Genomic DNA, 24,556 nt, shown 5'->3' on the forward strand with positions numbered 1-24,556 from the left:
TTTTATGTCTGACAGATGTGCCTGGACCTCCAGTAAATCCAAGAGTCACAGACACAACTAAGACCACTGCCACTCTAAACTGGGGAAAACCTCTTGATAATGGTGGGCTTGAAGTTACTGGATATTTGATTGAGCACAAGAAAGAAGGAACAGAAGAATGGGTTAAGGACACCCCTTCATCGCCACTCAGGATCACAGAGTTTGTTGTTCCCAAGCTGGAAACGGGTGCAAAATACCATTTCAGAATTAGTGCAGTTAATGCTAAGGGAGCAGGTGAACCTGCTGAAACTCAGGAGCTGGTTGAGATTGTGGAAAGAGCAGCTGAACCTGATTTGGAGCTGGATGTTGAGCTGAGAAGAACCCTTGTTGTTAGGGCTGGCTGCTCCATTCGCCTCTTTGTGCCAATCAAGGGACGTCCTACACCTACAGTCACCTGGACCAAGGAGGGTGGACCTGTCCTACGCGCAGTCATTGACAGCACTGAGTCATTTACAATGCTGATCATCCCTGAGAGTTCTAGGATTGATGCAGGCAAGTATGAGCTTACCCTTGAAAACTCTGCTGGAAAGAAGAGTGCCCCTATAAATGTGAGAGTTTTGGATTCACCTGGGCCTCCTCTTAACCTCAAACCAGTCAAGATTGACAAGGAAAGCATTACTCTTCAGTGGGAGATGCCTCTCATCGATGGTGGAGCCAAGATCACAAACTACATCATTGAGAAGAGAGAATCAACACGCAAAGCTTTTGCTACTGCTATTACAAAATGCATGACCACTTCAGTCAGGATCGGTGAGCTGGGTGAAGGCTGTGAGTACTACTTCAGAGTGTCTGCCGAGAATGAGTATGGAATTGGTGAGGCGGTTGAAACTGCTGATCCAATTCGTGCATCCCAGGCACCAACTCCTCCAGAGAGTATTATTCCTACTGATATAACCAAGAACTCTGTGAGCCTGGCTTGGACCAAACCCAAGCATGATGGTGGGAGCAGAGTTACAGGATATGTTCTTGAAGCCCAGAAGAAGGGAACTGACCAGTGGGCACATGTAACAACAGTCAAGAGCATGGATTTCACAGTGAAAAATCTCAATGAGAATGAGGAATACATTTTCCGTGTAATGGCTGTCAATCACTCAGGTAGAAGCGCTCCACGTGAGAGCAAACCTATTGTTGTCAAGGATTCTACTTCCCTGCCTGAGTTTGACCTCCGTGGCGTATGTCAGAAGACTGTTATTGCCAAGGCAGGAGATGACATTAAGGTTGAAATTCCAGTTATGGGACGTCCTAGACCAACCGTCTCTTGGCAAAAGGATGCCGCAGCTCTGAAGCTCACACAGAGAACCAATGTGGAAACTACTTCTGCTACTGTTATCCTGAGCATCAATGAATGTACCAGAGGTGACAGTGGTGTATACACCATGACAGCTAAGAACATTGTTGGATCTGTGACAGACAACATTATTGTCAAAGTACATGATGTACCTGGGCCACCCAAGGGACCAGTCAAGATTGTGGAGATTTCTCGTACCTATTGCATCTTTGCATGGGACACTCCTGAGAATGACGGAGGTGTTCCAATCAACAATTATGTGGTTGAGATTAGAGACACAACTTCCCAAACATGGACAGAGCTATCCTCCACTGTCATTCGTACCATGTTCAAAGCCATTCGTTTAACCACCGGGTCTGAGTACCAGTTCAGAGTAAAAGCTAAGAACAGATATGGTGTTGGACCACCTATCACATCAGAGGCAGTGGTGGCTGCCTATCCATTTAAAGTCCCTGGACCTCCTGGTACTCCTGGAGTTGTTGCATTTACCAAGGACTCAATAACAATTGGCTGGAATGAGCCTGTGTCTGATGGTGGAAATGAAGTAATTGGTTATCATGTTGAGAGGAAAGAAAGAAGCAGCATCATGTGGTATAAGATCAGCAAGGGTATTGTGAAAGGAAATATCTTTAAATCAAGTGGTCTTGAAGATGGAGTTGCCTATGAGTTCCGTGTCTCGGCTGAAAACATGGCTGGAGTTGGTAAGCCCAGCAAGGCCTCAGAAGCAATACTGGCCTTGGACCCTGTAGATCCACCAGGTCAGCCTGAACCAATATTTGTCAACAAGAATGTCATCACTATTCAGTGGACCAAGCCTGAGTACGATGGTGGTTTCAAAATCACTGGCTACACTGTGGAGAAGAGAGAACTGCCTACTGGTCGATGGATGAGAGCCAACTTCACCAACATCATTGAGACAACATTCACTATCAGTGGACTGACTCAAGATGCCTCATATGAGTTCCGTGTCATAGCCAGAAACTCAGCAGGTGCAGTGAGCATACCCTCTGAGCCCTCAGACCCAATTATTTGCAAAGATGACATTATCGAGCCACGCATTATGGTTGATGCCATCTTCAAGGATGTTGTTCTACTGAAGGCAGGAGAGTCCTTCAAACTTGATGCTGACATTGCTGGTCAACCAACCCCATCTATGGTTTGGACCAAGAATGGAAAGGAGGTTGAGAACACAATGAAACTGGAGGTTAGGTTCACAGAATTAACAACAACTCTGACCAACAAGGACTCTATCAGATCAGATGGAGGAGAATTTATTTTGACTGCCACTAATGTTGGTGGATTTGCTAAGCACGTCTTTAATGTTAAAGTGCTTGACAGACCTGGACCACCAGTTGGACCTCTTGAGGTCTCTAACGTAACAGCTGACAACTGTGTACTCACCTGGGCTCCACCTGCAGATGATGGTGGTGCCAAGATTGAAGGATATGTGATTGAGAAGCGCGAGTCAAGCAGACTGGTTTGGACCAATGTGGTTTCAGACCTGCAAGTTACACAATACAAGGTGACCAAGCTGCTCAAAGGAAATGAATACATCTTCAGAGTTATGGCAGTAAACAAATATGGACTTGGCGAAGCTCTTGATTCTGAACCCACTATTGCAGACAATCCATATGTGGTTCCAGATCCTCCAGAGAATCCTGAGGTGACAGCTATCAGCAAAGATTCAATGGTTCTTATGTGGCAAGCACCTAAGAGTGATGGTGGAACTCCCATCACCAACTACAATATTGAAAGGAAAGACAGAATAGGCCTCCGCTGGGTCAAATGCAATAAGAGGAAGGTCAAAGATCTACAATTCAAGGCAACAGGGCTTCTTGTCGGACATGAATATGAATTCAGAATAATTGCTGAGAATGCTGCTGGAGTAAGTGCACCAAGTGTCGCGAGTCCATTCTACAGGGCTACTGATGGACTGTACAAGCCAGGGGCTCCATGCAACCCAAGAATTTTGGATACAACAAAGTCCTCAATTACTGTAGCCTGGAACAAACCTGTATATGATGGTGGCTCTGACATCACTGGCTACATTGTTGAGACCTGCATCCCATCTGAAAAGGAAGAAGATGAGGAATGGACCATTGTGACACCCAAAGAAGGACTCCTTGCCACCTCATTCACTATTATTAACCTGAAGGAGAACCAGGAGTACAAGATTAACATCTCTGCTGTCAACAGTGAAGGAGTTGGAGAGGCTGCATTGGTACCTGGCAATCCCAAGGCAGAGGACAGGCTCCTCCCGCCTGAGATGGATTTGGATGCTGAGCTCCGCAAGGTTGTCAGTCTAAGGGCTTGCTGCTCACTTAGGCTGTTTGTGCCTATAAGAGGCAGACCAACTCCTCAGGCTAAATGGACCAAGGGAGATGGTGAACCTATTGAAAGGGCAACCATTGACAGCACAACATCATACACATCACTTGTAATTGAGAATGTCAACAGATTTGATAGTGGAAAGTATAATCTTACAATTGAAAACAGCTCTGGCTCCAAGACAGTTACAGTCCAAGTCAAGGTACTTGATACACCAAGTGCCCCACAGAATCTGAAGATTACTGCTGTAACAAATGAAGCTGTCACTCTGACTTGGGATCCACCAGTGAATGATGGAGGAGTTAAGGTTAAGAACTATATTGTTGAAAAACGGGAGTCCACAAGGAAAGCATATGCCACAGTAAAAGCTAACTGCCATCACACCACATTCACAGTCGACCAGCTCCTGGAAGGATGCAACTATTACTTCAGAGTTTTGGCTGAGAATGAATATGGCATTGGCCTGCCCATTGAGACTGGTGAATCAGTTAAAGTGTCTATGAAACCACAGCCACCTGGCAAAATCACTCTTAAGGACGTTACTAAGAACAGTGTCACCCTCTCCTGGGAGAAGCCAGTGCATGATGGTGGCAGCAGAGTGGGCTGTTATGTTGTTGAGATTCAGCCTAAGGGTGTTGATAAGTGGTCACAGGCTGTGATTGTCAAGGAAACAGAAGCTACTATTAGTGGACTCAATGCAGGTGAAGAATACATGTTCCGTGTTGCAGCAAGAAATGAAAAAGGAACTAGCGACCCACGTCAAATCGGTGTGCCTGTGATTGTTAAAGATCTAGTGATTGCACCTGTTGCCAAACTTTTGTTTAACACATTCAGCGTGTTGGCAGGAGAAGACCTGACAGTGGAGGTTCCATATGTTGCACGTCCCAAAGCAGCTGTCTCCTGGAAAAAAGATGGTCAGCCCCTGAAGAGAACTACGAGAGTAAACTTTTCTGCAACAGACAAAATGCTGACCCTCAACATAAAAGAGGCTACTAAAGATGATGTTGGACAGTACCACATAACTCTTACCAACACAGCAGGAGAGACAACAGCAGAAATTGGCATCGTTGTTCTTGACAAACCTGGCCAGCCGGATGGTCCAGTTAAGGTGGAGGAGGTCACATCTGACAGTGTAACCATTTCCTGGAACCGACCAGAATATGATGGAGGGTGCACCATCAAACACTATATTGTGGAAAAGAGAGACACATCCACAACTAACTGGATGGTTGTATCTCCTAACCTTGCAAGGACCAAAATCAAGGCAGGCAGGTTGAAGACTGGCTCGGAGTATCAGTTTAGAATCACAGCAGAAAACAGATATGGAAAAGGCCCAGCTCTTCAATCAGAGTGTATTGTGGCTCAATACCCATACAAGCTCCCAGGACCCCCAGGAACCCCATCCATTGCAGCCTGCACCAAGGATAGCATGGTTATTGCCTGGAATGAACCTGTGAATGATGGTGGAAGCACTGTCTTGGGCTACCATCTTGAACGTAAAGAGAGAAACAGCATCCTTTGGGTTAAACTTAACAAATCTCTTATTACTGACCAAACCTTCAAGACCACTAGTCTTGAACCAGGAATGGAGTATGAATACAGAGTTTATGCTGAAAACATTGTTGGAATAGGCAAAGTGAGCAAAGTGTCTGAGGGACATGTCGCTAGAGATCCTTGTGATCCTCCTGGAACCCCAGAGGCAACAAAGATCGCTAAGGACTCTGTGACCATTGTTTGGACCAAGCCAGAGTATGATGGTGGTGCAAAGGTTACAGGCTACATTGTGGAAAAGAAGGAGCTTCCTGAAGGTCGTTGGCTGAAGGCTAACTTCACTAACGTCATTGAGACAGAATATGTTGCAACTGGACTTGTTCAGGACAATCAGTATGAGTTCCGTGTCATTGCCAGAAATGCAGCAGGTGTTTTCAGTCTCCCATCTTACAGCACTGGTCCTATCACTGCCAAGGATGAGATTGAACCACCACGCATCAGCATTGACCCAGAGTACACACAGACTATTGTGGTTAATGCTGGAGACAACTTCAAGATAGACGGAGATGTCCATGGCAAACCATTGCCCACTATCCACTGGATGATGGGAGAGCAGGAACTGGGCAACACTATTCATAGAGAGATTAAGAACACACCCACAAAAGCCTGCATATTTGTCAAGGAAGCTAAGCTTTCCGATGGAGGCCAATACACTCTGCTGTTGAAAAATCCAGGAGGAGAAAAGGCTGTACAGGTAAATGTGGTTGTTCTAGATAAACCTGGAGAACCACAGGGACCTCTTGTTGTTACAGGAATAACCAAAGACCGATGCTGCCTTGCATGGAAACCACCACTACAGGATGGTGGCAGCAAGATCTCTCACTACATTGTGGAGAGGAGAGAGACAAGCAGACTAGTCTGGACTGTTGTTGACCCTAAAGTCGTAAATACTTGTTTAAAGATTAGTAAGCTATTAGAAGGAAATGAGTATATTTTTAAAGTCCATGCTGTCAACCAATTTGGAGTGGGTGCAGGACTTGAGTCTGCTGCTGCAGTAATCAAAGATCCATATTTGCCCCCTGGAACACCCAAGAGCTTGGAAGTTTCAGATATCAAAAAGGATTCAATGGTACTCACCTGGGAGGCTCCTTCTGAAGATGGAGGAAGTCCTATTACTGGCTACATAATTGAGAGACATGACAAAGAGGGCGTAAGATGGATCAGAAGCAATAGGCAAGCAGTTACTGACTTGACTTTCAAGGTCACTGGCCTCCTGGACAGCCATATCTACGAATTCAGAGTTGCAGCTGAGAATGCTGTCGGTGTTGGTGAGCCAAGCTCCCCAACTGTATTTTACAAAGCTCTTGATCCAATCTTCAGGCCTGGCCCACCACACAATCCTAGAGTTACCGACACAACTAAAACATCTGTATTCCTGTCATGGGGCAAACCTGTCTGTGATGGAGGCTGTGAGATTCAGGGATACATTGTTGAGTGTTGCACTACCACAGAACCAGCAGCACCAGCTGAAGCCCCTGCTGAGGCCCCTGCTGAAGCCCCTGCTGAAGCCCCTGCTGAAGCCCCTGCCACAGATGCACCTGCTGAGGAATGGATCATGTGCACGCCACCAACAGGGATCAAAAAGACCAAGTTTGAAGTTTCAAACCTGAAGGAAAACCAGGCATACAAGTTTAGAGTATGTGCTGTGAACAAAGTGGGAGTTGGCGAGCATGCTGATGTCTCTGGAGCTGTTGTTGTCCAGGACAAGGCAGAAGAGCCAGACCTTGACATTGATCCAGAATTGAGAAAGATTGTAACCATTAAAGCTGGAGCATCCCTTAGACTCTTTATTCCCATCAAAGGAAGGCCTAGTCCTACCATCAAGTGGGACAAAGATGAGGCTGCACTTAAAGAGACTGCTCAGGTTGAAGTGACCAGTAGTTACACATCCCTTGTAATTGACAAGATGGGCAGGAATGACAGTGGAAAATACACTGTCACTGCAGAGAATTCTAGTGGAACCAAATCTGCATTTGTTGTTGTCCGTGTCCTTGACACACCTAGTGCTCCTGTTAACCTCAAAGTCAAAGAAATTACAAACCAATCAGTGACACTGGCATGGGAACCACCTCTGTTGGATGGAGCGTCCAAGATCAAGAACTACGTTGTTGAAAAGAGAGAAAGCACACGCAAAACATATGCAGCTGTTGTAACAAATTGTCATGCTCTTTCATGGAAGATTGAATCACTCCAGGAAGGCTGCAGTTACTACTTCCGGGTGCTTGCTGAGAATGCACATGGTGTTGGCCTGCCTGCAGCAACTGTTGACCCTCTGAAGGTCTCAGAGGTACCACAGTCTCCAAAGAACCTGACTGTTACAGACCAAACTAAAACAAGCATCTCTTTGGCTTGGGAGAGGCCTGAGTATGATGGTGGTAGCAGAGTCATGCAGTACCTGCTGGAGGTGCAGCTCAAGGGTCAGGATAAGTGGTCTGGTGTTAACACATTTAAGACAATGGAGGCTACTGTTTCCAATTTGAACCCAGGAGAAGAGTATCTGTTTAGAGTTACAGCAATCAATGATAAGGGAAAGAGTGACCCCAAAGTCCTTTCTGGTCCAGTGATGACCAAGGACTTAGTCTTTGAGCCAGATGTTCGACCAGCATTCAGCAACTACAGTGTCCATGTGGGAAAGGACCTGAATGTTCACATTCCCATCTTTGGACGTCCTAAACCAACAGTTTCATGGACTAAAGATGGAGCTTCTTTGAAGTTCACTACCAGAGTTAACATCCTCAACACACCAACACAGACAACACTGAGCATTAAGGAGGCAGCAGGTGATGATGGTGGTATGTATAGTATACATGTTGCTAACTCAGCTGGAAAGAAAGATACAACTGTTGAAATCATTGTACTTGACAAGCCTGGCCCTCCATCCGGCCCTGTGAGGTTTGATGAAATCACAACACAGAGTGTCACTATTTCATGGGACCCACCAAAACACAATGGTGGCTGCCAGATTTCAAACTACATTGTGCAGAAGAGAGATACTACTTCAACAACATGGGAAAATGTCAGCATCAACTGCGCCAGAACCACCATCAAAGTGCCAAGACTGAAGACTGGAGCTGAGTACCAGTTCAAGATCATTGCTCAGAACCGCTATGGCAAGAGTCATGGTCTGGATTCATCTGCTGTGGTCGCTCAATACCCATACAGAGAGCCAGGCCCACCAGGCACGCCTTTCATCTCCTCTCTCTCTAGGGACCACCAAATTGTTGAGTGGCATGAGCCTGTCTCTGATGGAGGCAGCGCTGTTCTTGGCTACCATCTTGAAAGGAAAGAGAGGAATAGTATTCTCTGGGTCAAAATCAACAAAACACTTATTCACGAAACTACTTTCAAGAGTTACCCCTTGGATGAGGGTATTGAGTATGAATACAGGGTTTATGCTGAAAATATTGTTGGCATTGGCAGATGCAGTAAGATCTCAGAGGGCTGTGTTGCCCGTGACCCATGTGATTCTCCGGGAACACCAGAGGCCATCCATGTGACCAAAGATACCATTGTCATTCAGTGGACTAAACCAGAATATGATGGCGGCAGTAATATAACTGGCTATACTGTGGAGAAGCGTGATCTGCCAGAGGGCAGGTGGGTAAGGGCAAACTTCACCAATGTGATTGAGACCCAGTTCACGGTCACTGGTTTGACTGAAAATGCACAGTATGACTTTAGAGTCATTGCTAAAAATGCTGTTGGCACCATCAGCAAGCCATCCTACAACAGTGGACCAATCACTGCAAGTGATAAGGTGGAGGCACCCAAATTCTCCATTGACCCTGCATTCACCAAGACCATTATCATCAATGCTGGAGAGACATTCAAGCTAGATGCCGATGTCCGTGGCAAGCCACTGCCTACAATCAAGTGGTTCAAGGATGAAAAACCAATCGAGAATACACTCAGACTAGAGATTAAAAACTCAGAACACCAGGCAATGATTGTCATTAAGGACTCTGTTAGAATTGATGGTGGAATTTACACACTCCAGCTGACAAATGAGGCTGGCAGTGAAACTGTTCCATTCAAAGTTGTGGTCTTGGACAGGCCCAGCCAGTGTGAAGGACCCCTCCACATCACTGGCGTAGCTGAAGATAGATGCATACTGGTATGGCGTGCCCCTCTACATGATGGAGGCAGTCCTATTAAGCACTACGTCATTGAGAGAAGAGAGACCAGCCGTCTTGCTTGGACTGTTGTTTCTAACAGCTGTGACACCACACGTTACAAAGTCACCAAATTACTGGAAGGCAATGAGTATATGTTCCGTGTCATGGCAGTTAACAGTTACGGTATCAGTGAGCCACTGGAGTCTCACGGAGTTATCATGAAGACTCCATTTGTTCCTCCTGGTCCACCTCATATTGATGATGTATCCAACATTGCTCATGATGGCATGACAATCACTTGGTCAGCCCCTGAGAGTGATGGTGGCAGTGAGATTACCAATTACAACATTGAAAAGAAGGACAGAAATGGAATCAAATGGACCAGATGCAACAGACAGAAAGTCACTGACCTCTCTTTTAGAGTTACAGGCCTAACAACTGACCATGAATATGAGTTCAGAGTGGCTGCTGAGAACGTAGTTGGAGTGGGAGAGCCAAGCCTTCCAAGTTCATACTACAAGGCCTGTGATCCCAAGTACAAACCTGGTGCTCCAGCATATGTGAATGTGATTGACTCCACAAAAAGTTCTATTACAGTGTCATGGGGTAAGCCTCTGTTGGACGGTGGCACTGCCATTCAAGGATACATTGTTGAAATCTGCAAGGCTGAAGAGGAGGAATGGACTATGGTTACTCCCCCCACTGGACTGCGTGTCAACAAATATGAAATTACCAAACTTACCGAGGGTACGGAGTATAAGATCCAGGTGTGTGCTCTGAACAAACTGGGAGTTGGTGAACCAGCAACTCTCTCTGGTACAGCTAAGCCAGAGGAAAGGGTGGATCCACCACAGATCCACCTTGACTCTGAGTTGAGAAAGGGTATCATTGTGAAAGCTGGTGGATCTGTTAGAATCCATATTCCATTCAAGGGTAGGCCAACACCTGAGATTAAGTGGACTAAGGATGAGGGAGATCTGACTGAAAAGGTGGTGGTTGAAAAAGCTCTCAACTTCACTCAGCTGTCCATTGACTCATGTGACAGGAGTGACTCAGGAAAATATACCCTAGACCTGACAAACAGCAGTGGCTCTGTGTCTGAGTTTGTTGCTGTTAAAATTCTGGATACACCTGGATCCCCACAGAACCTCATGGTTAAAGAAGTCAAAAAGGATTCTGTCACTCTTGTATGGGATGCCCCACTAATTGATGGAGGATCCAAAATCAAGAACTATGTCATTGACAAACGTGAATCAACCAGAAAGGCTTATGCAAATGTGTCCACAAAATGTACCAAGACAACATTCAAAGTTGAGAACTTGATTGAAGGTGCTATGTACTACTTCAGAGTCATGGCTGAGAATGACTATGGAATAGGCCAGGCTGTTGAAACAAAGACAGCTTCAAAGGCCTCTGAGGTACCACTCCCTGTTGGAAAAGTCTCCCTCACTGATGTCACCAAAGCCAGTGCCTCACTGGCCTGGGAAAAACCTCAGCATGATGGAGGCAGTAGAATTGGTGGTTACCTAATAGAGATGCAGCCAAAGGGTACAGATAAGTGGGGAGTGGCAACAAATACAAAGACATGTGAGGGCACTGTCACAGGCCTCACAGCTGGAACAGAATACCTATTCCGTATTATTGCTTACAATGAGAAGGGCAAGAGTGAACCTAAGGCACTTGCTGCACCTGTCGTTGCCAGTGACATGACCATAGAGCCAAGTATTAAGATGCAATTTAACACGTACAGTGTATTAGCTGGAAAAGATCTCAAGTTGGAGTTCCCTGTGCTTGGCAGGCCCAAACCTAAAATCACTTGGACCAAGGATGGTCAGTCTTTTAAGGTGACATCCAGAGTCAATTTGGTAAACACTCCGTTAACAACTGGAATTCTAATTACTGAGGCATGCAAGGAAGATTTGGGTAAATATTCCATTACAGCAACCAATACTGCCGGCACAATTACCGAGGATGTGGCTGTCATTATCCTTGACAAGCCTGGTCCATCAACAGGCCCAATCAAGGTTGTTGAAGTGAGCAACACATTTGTCCATCTCTCCTGGGAGCCTCCAGAGTACACAGGTGGATGCCAGATAAAGAACTATATAGTGGAAAAGAGAGACACCACTACCCAAACATGGCAGTCAGTCACCACACAGCTTGCTAGAACTGCTTTCAAGGTCACTAAGCTGAAGACTGGTGCTGAATACCAGTTCAGAATCATAGCTGAAAACAGGTATGGAAAGGGTGTGCCTCTGGACTCCAAGGCCATTGTTGTGCAATATCCATACAAACCACCAGGGCCCCCAGGAACTCCATATATAAAATATGCTACAAAAGAAATGATGATCATTGAATGGAATGAGCCAGTCAATGATGGTGGAAGTACAGTTATTGGTTACCATCTGGAAAGCAAGGAGAGAAGCAGCATCATGTGGAACAAACTGAACAAGACTCTCATCACTGATACTCAGTTCAAGATCGCCAATCTTGAGGAGGGTATTGGATATGAATTCCGAGTCTATGCTGAAAATATTGTCGGCATTGGCAGATGCAGTAAAGTGTCTGAGTCCTTTGTTGCTCGTGATCCATGTGACCCTCCTGGTACTCCTGAAGCTGTATCTATTTCTAAGAACCTTATCAAGATTCAGTGGACAAAACCTCAGTATGACGGTGGCAGCAAAGTGAATGGATATATTGTGGAAAGGAAAGATCTTTCCTCCCCTGAAGGGCGCTGGGTCAGAGCTAACTTCACTAATATAATTGAAACTGAGTATACCGTCACTGGTCTGACAGAGAATGAGCAATATGAATTCAGAGTTATTGCGAGAAATGCAGCTGGTGTTTTCAGCGGGCCATCTGACAGCTCTGGACCTATAACTGCTACTGATGAAATTGAACCACCAAGGGCCTCAATGGATCCCAAATACAAGGATGTCATTGTTGTTAATGCTGGAGAAAGCTTACTTCTTGATGCAGACATTTATGGAAAACCAATTCCTGATGTTGTTTGGCTAAAAGAGGGCAAGGAAATGGACAAAGCACTGCGAATTGAAGTGAAAACTACACAGAAACGTGCAGCCATAACCATCAAGGATGTAACCAAAGTTGACAGTGGCCACTATGACCTTGTCCTAAAAAATCTGGGTGGTACAAAAACCTTCCCTATCACTGTCAAAGTCCTTGATAAACCAGGTCCACCCACTGGACCCATGAAGGTGACAGGGATCATGGCTGACAGGTGCATCCTTTCCTGGTCTGAGCCAACTCTGGATGGTGGAGCTAGTATCACTCACTATGTCTTACAGAAGAGAGAGACCAGCAGATTGTCCTGGACCGTGGCTGCACCAAATATCAAGGGTCTGTTCTATAAACTAAAAAATCTGCTCCCTGGAAATGAATACATTTTCAGAGTCAGGGCAGTCAGCAAATATGGTGTTGGTGATTATCTTGAGAGTGAACCCATCATTGCACGCAATCCTTATAAGCCCCCTAGTCCTCCTGGAACCCCAGAAGCAAGTCAGATCACAAAGGACTCTATGGTTCTTTCATGGACTGCTCCAGAACAAACTGGTGGAGCGGACATTGACAGTTACCACCTTGAAAAACGTGACAAAGATAGTGTAAGATGGACAAAATGCAACAGACAGAAACTGACGGACACTCACTTCAGGGTCACAGGTCTGATGACAGACCACTTCTATGAGTTCCGTGTTTCTGCTGAGAATGAGGCTGGAATGGGAGACCTAAGTGAACTGTCCCTATTCTACAGAGCATGTGATACCACAACACCACCTGGACCTCCACACCATCCTAAGGTGACAGACTACACAAAGTCCTCTGTGTCTCTGTCCTGGGGAAAACCTGACTTTGATGGTGGTGCCTACATTAAGGGCTACATTGTTGAAATGAGGGAGTATACACCAGTGCCTGAAGTGACAGAGGAGTTAGAAGTAGCACCAACAGTAGAGGCACCAGTTGAAAAAGAATGGACCATGTGCACTCCACCCACTGGCATTCAAGCCACTAAACTCACTATCACAGACCTGAAAGAGGGTGGAGAATACCAGTTCCGTGTCTGTGCTATCAATTCTGAGGGTGTGGGGGAGGCTGCTAATGTTCACAGCACTGTGGTCACATCTGACAGGGTAGAAGCACCAGAGATTGAGTTGGATGCTGAGCTCAGAAAGGTGGTATCTGTTCGTGCTGGTGGAACTTTGCGTCTGTTTGTTACCATCAGAGGAAGGCCTGAACCTACTGTGAAATGGGAGAAAGTAGACGGTACTCTCACAGATAATGCTGCAATTGACACCACCAGTTCATACACCATGCTTGTCATTGACAACGTTAATCGCTTTGACAGTGGCAAATATTCACTAACACTGGAGAATAGTAGTGGTGCAAAATCTGCTACTGTTGCAGTGAGAATTTTGGATACACCTAGTGCACCACAAAACTTTTCTGTAAAGGAGCTCAAGAAGGATTCAGTGACTCTTGGCTGGGATACTCCACTCACTGATGGTGGTTCTAAAATAACAAACTACATTGTGGAGAAGAGAGAGTCTGTCCGGAAGGCCTATACTACTGTCACTAGCAACTGCACAGCCAACTCATTCAAGATTGAAGAGCTGCCTGAGGGTGGCATTTTCTACTTCAGAGTTTGTGCTGTTAATGAATATGGCCAAGGACAGATGGTTGAAACCAAAGAAATCAAAGTGTCTGAGGTACCTCTGCCTCCAAGCAAAGTAACACTTATAGATTTGACGAAGACCAGTGTGTCATTGGCATGGGAAAAACCTGCTCATGATGGTGGAAGCAAGATAATGTGCTACAATGTAGAGTTTAAGCCTAAAAGTGGAGATAAATGGGGCACAGCATGCACAGTCAAGGTGCCTGAAGCAACTATTCCTAATCTGACCCCTAATGAAACCTATTTATTCAGAGTTGTTGCAATCAATGAGAAGGGAAAGAGTGAGCCAAAGGATCTTGGTTTGCCTGTGGTTGCAAAGGATGTTTCAATTGAGCCATCTACCAACTTACTGTTTACCACATACAGTGTGAAGGCTGGAGATGACCTTACTCTTGAGGTTCCAGTAAGAGGTAGGCCAAAGCCTGTTGTATCCTGGAAGAAGGATGGCCTTCCTTTGAAGCAAACATCATCAGTCACCATCTTAAACACTGCAACATCATCCAAAATTATGATCAAAGAGGCTAGCAGAGAACATGTTGGCAAGTATGAAATCACTCTGGCAAACGCAGGAGGAACTGTCACAGCAGATATTGGAGTTGTTGTCCTTGATAAACCAGGTCCACCTAAAGGTATCAAGGTGGATGCTGTGACCTCAGACAGCATCACACTGTCCTGGTCCCCGCCAGATTATACTGGTGGTTGCTCCATCAGTAACTATATTGTGGAGAAAAGAGACACAAACACACAGGAGTGGCAGATGGCAGCAAGTAATGTTGCCAGAACATCTTTCAAGGCTGGCCGCCTAACACATGGCTCAGAGTACCAATTCCGCATCTATGCAGTCAACCGTTATGGAAAGAGTACATCTCTGGATTCAACTGGAATTACTGCTAAGTATAACTTCAAACAACCTGGACCTCCTTCCACACCTATTGTGAAGTTGGCTACAAAGTCTTACATGTTGGTGACTTGGAATGAGCCTGTAAGTGATGGTGGTAGTCATGTTTTGGGCTACCATCTGGAGAGAAAGGAGCGTACTAGCATTCTTTGGACAAAGATGAACAGAGGAATGATCAAAGATACAGAATACAAAGTCAATGGAATTGAAGAGGGTATGGTGTATGAATACCGTGTCTATGCAGAAAATATTGCTGGTATCGGTAAATGTAGCAAGGCCTGTGAAGGCGTAGCAGCCAGAGATCCATGTGACCCTCCAGGCACACCTGTGGTTACTGCTATTACCAGAACATCTGTTTCCTTGTCTTGGGATAAACCAGAGTATGATGGTGGAGCCAAGGTTTCTGGCTATGTTGTTGAGCGCAGAGACCTCCCTGAAGGACGCTGGACAAGGTGCAACTTCACCAACGTGCCAGAGACCCACTATGATGTGACAGGTCTTACAGAAAACAGCCAGTATGACTTCCGTGTCATTGCTAAGAATGCAGCTGGATTGTTCAGTCATCCATCTTGGAACACTGGCCCCATCACTGTCAAGGATGATGTGGATCCACCACGTATCATGATGGATGTTAAGTTCAGAGAAACAGTGTTTGTGAAAGCGGGAGAAACTTTGAAAATAAATGCTGACTTTGCTGGACGTCCTGCCCCCGTTATTTCCTGGACCAAGGATGGGAAAGATATTGAGCTGAGAGCCAGAATCCAGATTGTTTCAACAGATACCAGCACTTCTGTTATTGTGAAGGACTGCATCAGAAGAGATTCTGGACAGTATGCCCTGACTCTACAGAATATTGGCGGAACAGTTACCATGCCAATAAACTGTGTGATTCTAGATAAGCCAGGACCTTCAGCAGGACCTCTGCAGATCACAGGTCTCACAGCTGAGGCATGCACTCTGTCATGGGGTCCTCCTCAGGAGATCGGTGGGACTGAGATCACACATTACGTTGTTGAGAAGCGTGAGACCAGCCGCTTGGCATGGACATTGGTGAAGGGAGATATCACAAAAACATATTTCAAAGTCACAGGATTGCTAAAGGGCAATGAATATATCTTCAGGGTTTTGGCTGTCAACAAGCATGGACTTGGTGAGGCTCTGGAGAGTGATGCTGTAAAGATTACAGATCCATACACTTTTGCCACTGCTCCAGCTAGTGTTGATGTCACTACCATAACTGGAGATTCAATGACCCTTACCTGGTGCAAGCCAGCCAGTGATGGAGGCAGCCCCATCACTGGATATGTGATTGAGCGCCGTGAGAAGACAGGTATGCGCTGGGTCCGTGTGAACAGAGATGCAATTTTGGAATGCACCGCAGTAGCAACCAAACTGCGTAAGGGTTGTGAGTATGACTTCAGAGTCTATGCTGAAAACTCTGCTGGTCTAAGTCCTCCAAGTGAACCATCTGCATCATTCAGAACAGCAGATCCTCTGGTTGTTGCTTCTCGCCCAACCAAGCCAAAGATTGTCAGTTCAACTAAAGACAGTGTGTCCATTGTCTGGAAACCACCAACAAATGATGGCGGTGCCCCCATCCTTGGATACAGTGTAGAATACAGAGACTATATCCGTAAACCAGAGCCAGAGGTTGAGGAAGAAGAGGACGAATATGAATATGAGGAGGAGGAAGAAGAGGAACCTGAATCACCTGAAGAGCTAGCAAGATGGGTTGAGGCTATCCCTCTTACCAAGAGCTTGGAGTTTACAGTCACTGGACTGAAGGCAGATGCAGAATATGAATTCTGTGTCAAGGCAATAAACAAAATTGGCAGCAGTGCACGTAGCCCATATTCAGATGGAGCTGCAGCAATGGACAGAACTTCAGAGCCATCATTTGACGTTGACATTGAGATGCGTAAAGTACAAAGTGTTAAGCATGGCACAGCATTTACTCTCAATGTACCATTCAAGGGCAAACCTGTGCCATCAGTGGTATGGGCCAAGGAGGGTGTTGATCTCAATGTCAGAGGAACTATTGAATCAACAGAATCCAGCACTTCATTGACAATTGAGAAGGCAACTAGAAATGACTCTGGGGAATACTCTGTCACAATTGAATCACCATTGGGAAAAGCAACATTGCCCATGGTTGTCAAGGTGCTTGACTCTCCTGGACCCCCTGTTAATGTTAAAGTTTCAGCAGTGACCAGGGATTCTGCAACCCTCACTTGGGAAGCTCCAGAGAATGATGGTGGTGATGCAGTGAAGGCCTACCATGTTGAAAAACGTGAGGCCAGTAAGAAGGCCTGGGTGTCTGTGACCAGCAACTGCCATGCAATGACTTACAAGGTGGAAGACTTGCAGGAGGGAGCCATGTATTACTTCAGAATTATTGGAGAAAATGAACATGGAGTGGGTGTCCCTCAAGAAGCCAAGGCTGGAACAAAGATTACAGGTAACATATTAACTTACAGTTTAAATGTAGTAGCTGTTAAGTTTATTTTATACTACTGTTATTATTTTGACAAAATGGCAATAATAAAATGTCTCACTTTTCTGTTACAGAGGTACCAAGTCCACCCATGAAACTTGGAGTTGCAAATGTTACCAAGGACAGTATTACAATTGCCTGGACAAGACCAGAATATGATGGAGGTAGCAGAGTCACTGGTTACCTTATTGATGCCCTGGAGAAGGGACAGACAAAGTGGGTGAAGTGTGCCACCGTGAAGACCATGACCCACACCATCAAGAGCCTGAGGGAGTGTGCTGAGTACTTCTTCAGAGTCCGTGCTGAGAACCATGCCGGACTCAGTGAACCGAAGGAGATGATCGTACCAGTTATTGTCAAGGAAATACATGGTATTATCTCTAGCTTTGCTACTACCTTTTGAAAAGACATGCAACTTGTGGAAAATGCAATTTAATGGGGTTATTGGTTTTAAAGTGACATTACTTATCCCATTCCTGTCTTGTTTTTTCAACAGTGGCTCCAGAGTTTGACCTGAAGAATTACCCCAAGAATAAGGTTTATGTAAGAGCAGGATCCAACCTAACCTTTGAGATTCCTCTCACCGGCAGGCCTATCCCTAAGGTGACTATGTCCAAGAACAATGTTGTCATCAAGGGATCCAAGAGGCTGCTAACAGAAGTTACTCCAGACAGTTTAATCATCACCCTAAATGAAAGTATTTCAAGTGATGCTGGCAAGTATGAAGTCACTGCCTCAAATGTGGGAGGTACCACCAAGACCTTCATTATTTTTGTTGTGCTGGACAGACCAGGACATCCTGTTGGTCCAGTAGAGATTGGGGAGGTGGGAGAGACCACAGTATGTCTGAAATGGGCTCCTCCTGAGTATGATGGTGGCAGTCCTGTTACCAACTACATTGTTCTGAAACGTGAAACCAGCACTCCTTCCTGGGCAGAGGTGTCAACTAGCATTGCCAGAAGCGCGATCAAGGTGACAAAGCTGACCAAGGGAGAGGAGTATCAGTTCAGAATCAAGGCTGAGAATCGCTACGGTGTCAGCGACCATATTGACAGCAAGCCAGTCATGATAAAGCTTCCATACAGTAAGTCAATACACTTGAATACAAGTTGGAAAGAATAAGCATAGCTTTGATTACTTTTTTTGTTGATAACTGACACAGTGTGTGAAGGAAAAATAATATTCCTGTTCTAGAACAACTTTTGTATTATGGATTATGAATCCTTCTGAACACTAACATGTCTGTTGTCCATTACAGCCATCCCTGGACCTCCATCCACACCATGGTTCGGCTTTGTATCTAGAGAAAGCCTGACAGTCTGCTGGAATGAACCGGTCAATGATGGTGGAAACCCTGTTATTGGATACCATCTCCAGATGAAGGAGAGAAGCAGCATCCTCTGGCAGAAGGTCAATAAGACAGCAATCGCAGGAAACCAGTGGCGAGTCACAAACATCTGCCCTGGCCTCATCTATGAATTCAAGGTGGCAGCTGAAAATGCAGCCGGCATTGGAAAGATGAGCAAGACCTCTGAAGAAGTGCTTGCTATTGATGCCTGCGGTAAGTATTTCTACCTCCAGTTATCTTCAGTTTTAAAGGGACCCACAGCCTTAAAAAGTGGGCTTACACGAAAACACTCTTTACTGCGCTTAATTAAAATTGCATCTTTCTCACTTGAATGTTCCAGAGCCTCCAGCAAATGTCCGTATCACTGAAGTCACCAAGAACTCAGTCAGCCTGGCCTGGCAGAGACCTCCATATGATGGTGGCAGCAAGATTACTGGCTACAGTGTGGAGAGGAGGGACGCTCCCAATGGCAGATGGGTGAAGGCCAACTTTACAAACATCATTGAGCTGGGCTTCACTGTGTCTGGACTGAACCAGGATGAGTCTTATGAGTTCAGAGTGTATGCCAAGAATGCTGTTGGGTCTGTCAGCAACCCATCTCTCATCGCTGGCCCTGTCACTTGTGTTGATGCATGTGGTGAGTTTTAATTTATATCTATGTTTAAATGTTTTGTTTACTTGTATTGATTAAAGCTTACTGATATTAATATCTCATGTCCCACAGGTGCCCCAGCCATTGACCTTCCTCCAGAGTATCTGGATGTAGTTCAGTTCAAGGCTGGAGTTTCAGTTAAGCTTAAAGTTGGAATCATCGCCAAGCCTCTGCCAACTATTGAGTGGCTCAAGGATGGAAAAGTGCTGGTAGCAACCTCTTGCATGTCCGTTGAAAGCACAACTGACTCTTCTGCTGTTCTGATCAAGGATGCAGCTCGCATTCACACAGGCTCATATGAGGTCAAGATCAAGAATGTTCTGGGTTCTGCATCTGCAACTATCAGGATTGAAATTCTAGGTATGTTGAACTTCATATGCCTCACCTCTTCATATTTCCATCAATCTGAATGAAATCAATTTTAATTGAGATACTCTCACCATCATATTTGTATTTAATGTTTATATTCAATGTTTTTTACCTCCCTTTAGACAAACCTGGACCCCCAGCCGGCCTCATTAACTTCAACTCCATTACAGCAGACAGGATCGTCTTTAGCTGGGAACCTGTGCCCGAGTCTGACCAGGGAGGTTCCAAGGTGACCCACTACATTGTTGAGAGAAGGGAAACCAGCCGAGTGGTATGGTCGACAGTTTCAGACAGGCATGAGAAGACACACGTCACCGTCAGCAAGCTGTTGCGTGGAAACGAGTATGTGTTCCGTGTAATGGCTGTTAATAAGTACGGAGCTGGAGAGCCACTGGAGTCTGAGCCTGTCATCGCTAAGAATGCCTTTGGTACGTTTTTCTGACTGTAGAGTGCTTTGAATATAATAGTCAATTTAAATAAGTCATTCTCGATTTTATTATTGAGCTTCTATAGTTACAAATGTTTGAGTTTTTCTGTTTATGTAACATTAATTGCACTAACTTGCAGTAATTATCCCTCATCTCTATTATCGTTTTTCAAAACTCTTGCATGCATCAAAATTGCTACTTATGTTGTCATTTGCATTTTCTTAACTTGTTTGTTGTATAATTCTACAGTAACTCCTGGGCAACCTCAGACTCCTGAGGTGAATATCATCACTAAGTCCACCATGGTTGTAGAATGGGACAAACCCGGTGTAGACGGAGGTAGCACAGTAACGGGCTACTACCTGGAGAGACGAGACAAGAAGAGCTCGCGTTGGATCAGGGTTTACAAAGATCCTGTCACTGACGTCAAACAGACCGTCTACCATCTGACAGAAGGAAATGAGTACCAATATCGCGTCTGTGCCATTAACAAGGCTGGAGAGGGACCGTTCTCTGATGCATCAGACTACTACAAGGCTGCTGATCCAGTTGGTAAGTTGTCTAACAATCCAACAAAAACAAAATGAATGGGCACCAAGGTACCTCACGGGTAGAGCTCATACCATGTGTCATCTGAGTACTTATCACAGCAGCCAGGGTTTGAGTTTGTGCCAAAATATACATGTATGAAAATTAAACAACTCCCACCTAACAAATACATTTTCCTTGCAGATCAACCGGATGAGCCTTGCAAGCTGAAGGTGGTGGACTCCACCAAGACATCCATCACCTTGGGCTGGTCCAAGCCAGAATGGGATGGAGGCAGTGAGGTCACCAGCTACATGGTGGAGAAGCTTGTTGAAGGAGAGGAAGAATGGGCTATGATTACCTCCAAGGGAGAGGTCAAGACAACAGAGTACACAGTTCACGACTTAAAACCAGATGTCAATTACTTCTTCAGAGTCTCTGCTGTCAACTGTGCTGGCCGGGGAGAACCTCTGGAGATGACTGAGCCTGTGCAGGCTAAGGATATCCTTGGTAAATTATTCACTGATACTAAAAATGCAGTGTGTTCAATTCACATGTATGTCTTGTATTGTTATTACGCTGCTCACATATAGAAGTCCCTGTTTGACCATGATTATTTTTCATGATTTTCACAGAGGAGGCCCAGATTGACTCAGACGTAGCCATGAGAACTCACTACATTTTGAAGGCTGGCAAAGATGTGGAGCTGTCAGTTCCTCTGAAGGGCAGACCTGCTCCCACTGCTTCCTGGAGCAAGGGAGAAGAATGCATTGATCGTGACCCCAAATATGAGTTCCACCACTCAGACACTACAACAGTCCTTGTTATGCGTGAGGTCACCAGGCTTGACACTGGAAAGTACACAGTAAAGATAGAGAATGGTGTGGGAGAGCCCAAGACCCTGACCTTGTCAGTGAAGGTCCAGGATAGTCCAGCTCAGTGCAGGAATCTGGTCCTGAAGGACGTGACCCGTGGAAAGGTCACTCTCTGCTGGGAGCCTCCACTCAATGACGGTGGTGCTGAGATAACAAACTACATTGTTGAGAAGAGGGACTCCTCTAAGAGATCCTACTCTGCAGTGACAAGCAAATGCACAGAAACAACATACACCATTGAAGATCTCTCCGAGAAGACATCCTTCTTTTTCCGTGTGTTAGCCGAGAATGAAAATGGTGCTGGTGATCCATGTGAAACACATGAGCCTGTGAAGGCTACAGAGACTCCCGGACCAGTCAAGGAGGTCTCTATGAAGGATTCATCCAAGACTTCTGTCACTCTGCAGTGGCTAAAGCCTAGTTATGATGGTGGCAGCATCATCTCTGACTACGTAATTGAGAAGAAACTGAAGGATGAGGAATGGTCATTGGGAGGAACCAGCAGACAGTGTGAGTTTGAGGTCAAGAAACTCAAGGAGCACTCAGAAGTGTTCTTTAGAGTTGCCGCCAGAAATGAGAAGGGGCAGGGTGACTTTGTAGAGATTGGGCCTATCAAGGTCATTGACTACATTATAACACCTGAGGCAAGCCTTGCAGAGTTCCCAGGTGGCAGATTAAATGTCCGCCTGGGTCACAATGTGCACATTGAGCTGCCATACAAAGGCAAACCCAAACCTTCTATTCTGTGGCTGAAAGACAACCTGCCATTGAAGGAGAGTGACCAAGTCCGCTTCAAGAAGACAGAAAACAAAGCCACTCTAATGATTAAGAATGTGAAGAAGGAGAATGAGGGTAAATACACCCTGACCCTTGACAATAAGGTCAACAGGAGATCCTTCCACATCCATGTCATCACACTTGGACCACCATCAAAGCCTGTTGGACCCATCCGTCTGGATGAAGTGAGAGCTGAGAGCATCAGAATCTCCTGGGATGAACCTAACGATGATGGTGGTGGAGACATTACCTGCTACTCTGTGGAAAAGCGTGACACCTCCCAGTCTGACTGGAAGATGGCCTGCTCCAGTGTACAGGATACTCAGTTCAAGGTCCCCAACCTGATCAAGAATGTGCAGTACCAGTTCAGAGTGTGTGCTGAGAACAGATATGGTGTCAGTGAGCCTCTGGTCTCACAGATGGTCATTGCCAAGCACCAGTTCAGGCCACCAGGCCCACCAGGCAAGCCATTTGTTTACAATGTCACCAATGATGGAATGACCATCCAATGGGAACAGCCCATCTATGACGGTGGTACCCCCATCCAGGGCTTCCATGTGGAGAAGAAGGAAAAGAACAGCATCATGTGGCAAAAGGTGAACACTATGTTGATAAAAGAAACAGAATACAGGATCTTGGGACTCATTGAAGGCCTGGAGTACTCCTTCAGGGTCTATGCCCAGAATGATTCTGGCTTCAGCCGAATGAGTGATGAGAGCAAGCCAACCATGGCTGTCAGTCCTGTTGGTGAGTGCTGTTTTTGGAAGTTTACATTGCATATTGAAACTAAAATGATTTTAACAAAATCATTATTTCTCTAAAGCCTGAATAATGTGTAGTTAGAAACCACAAAGGTTCAGTCAAAAATAAGTTAAAATTTGTACATGATGTCTTTCAGATCCTCCTGGCCAGCCTGACTACACTGATGTGACTAGCGACTCAGTGACACTGAAATGGGATGCACCCAAACGTGATGGTGGTAGCAAGATTACCGGCTACAACGTGGAGAAACGCCAAGGACATGGCCGCTGGTTCAAAGCCAATTTGACTGATGTTCATGACTGCATGTACACTGTCACTGGACTGGCAACAAATGAACGCTACGAGTTCAGAGTGATTGCCAGAAATGCCATCGGTGTCACCAGTCCTCCCTCCAATTCTTCTGGCTTGATTGTAGTCAGAAGTGAGAATGGTGAGTAATGAGCCTAGAGGGTTGTAATAATGAATCTCAGGAATAATGGCTAAAAATTGTAGCTGGTGAGCACTGCTTTTGTTTTCCTTTAGTAACTGCTAACTGGCTACAAGTAAAAGGCTCTGTAAACCATAAGTAAAATGAAATCTTTAAATCCCAGTAAATATACTAACTGTAAACTATTGCTTCTCCTATTTCTCAAAACCAGCGTGTCCAAATATTGAGTTTGGCCCAGAATACTTTGAGGGTTTAACAGTCAAGGCTGGAGACAACATCCGGCTGAAGGTGACCATCACTGGACGCCCTGTTCCCAAGGTCGTGTGGCACAGAGATGGTGTGGAGATTACCAAAAAGATGTTGGATATTATCAACGTAGCTGGATCCAGCACCCTGTTTGTCAGGGACGCTGATCGCACACACAGTGGCCTCTACACTGTGGAGGCTACCAATGGATCTGGAAGCAGGAAGGAGAACATCCTTGTTCAAGTGCAAGGTATGCAGCTTTGATGTTTTTAACTATATATTACAGTGCAGTTGTTTATACCATCAATTGTATTTATTTATTCATGGTCTAACTTCAATCTTGTTCGCCTATGTGATGCAGACACACCTGGAGAGCCAGTAGGACCCATCACTTTCAGCAACATCTCAGAAGGGAAGTGCACTCTGTCTTGGAACCCACCAGAGAACGATGGCTGCTCTGAGATTTCACATTTCATCATTGAGAAACGCGAGACCTCCAAAATCTCCTGGGCCTTGGTGTCAGATGAATGTACGGAGTGTACTTTCAATGCAACCAAGCTCATCAAGACCAATGAGTACCAGTTCAGGGTCTCTGCTGTTAACAAGTTTGGAGTTGGCAGACCTTTAGAATCCAGCCCCATCATTGCCCAGATGCAATACAGTAAGTGGAGAATTGTAAAAAAAAAAAAGTGTGTTATTGAATATTTCAGACAGAAAAATAAGATTTCTATATGTTATTAA

General features: G+C 45.4%; 1 protein-coding gene across 30 annotated transcripts in view; it reads left to right on the plus strand.

Moving 5' to 3' along the window:
* LOC118338832 (titin-like) overlaps positions 1-24,556 on the plus strand; it is a 176,484-nt gene that overhangs the window by 131,913 nt on the left and 20,015 nt on the right. For all 30 annotated transcript variants that reach the window (XM_035676237.1, XM_035676206.1, XM_035676210.1 and 27 more), the window contains 13 exons: positions 16-17,367; positions 17,478-17,774; positions 17,900-18,487; positions 18,662-18,964; positions 19,092-19,388; positions 19,476-19,763; positions 19,895-20,200; positions 20,450-20,752; positions 20,933-21,238; positions 21,364-23,127; positions 23,279-23,572; positions 23,781-24,065; positions 24,177-24,476. In XM_035676237.1, the coding sequence (XP_035532130.1) occupies positions 16-17,367; positions 17,478-17,774; positions 17,900-18,487; positions 18,662-18,964; positions 19,092-19,388; positions 19,476-19,763; positions 19,895-20,200; positions 20,450-20,752; positions 20,933-21,238; positions 21,364-23,127; positions 23,279-23,572; positions 23,781-24,065; positions 24,177-24,476 (22,683 nt within the window). The remainder of the gene's footprint in view (positions 1-15; positions 17,368-17,477; positions 17,775-17,899; positions 18,488-18,661; positions 18,965-19,091; positions 19,389-19,475; positions 19,764-19,894; positions 20,201-20,449; positions 20,753-20,932; positions 21,239-21,363; positions 23,128-23,278; positions 23,573-23,780; positions 24,066-24,176; positions 24,477-24,556) is intronic.

Source organism: Morone saxatilis, unplaced genomic scaffold, assembly GCF_004916995.1.
Source record: "Morone saxatilis isolate NCDOM2014 unplaced genomic scaffold, NCSU_SB_2.0 Contig5, whole genome shotgun sequence".
Lineage (NCBI taxonomy): Eukaryota > Metazoa > Chordata > Actinopteri > Moronidae > Morone > Morone saxatilis.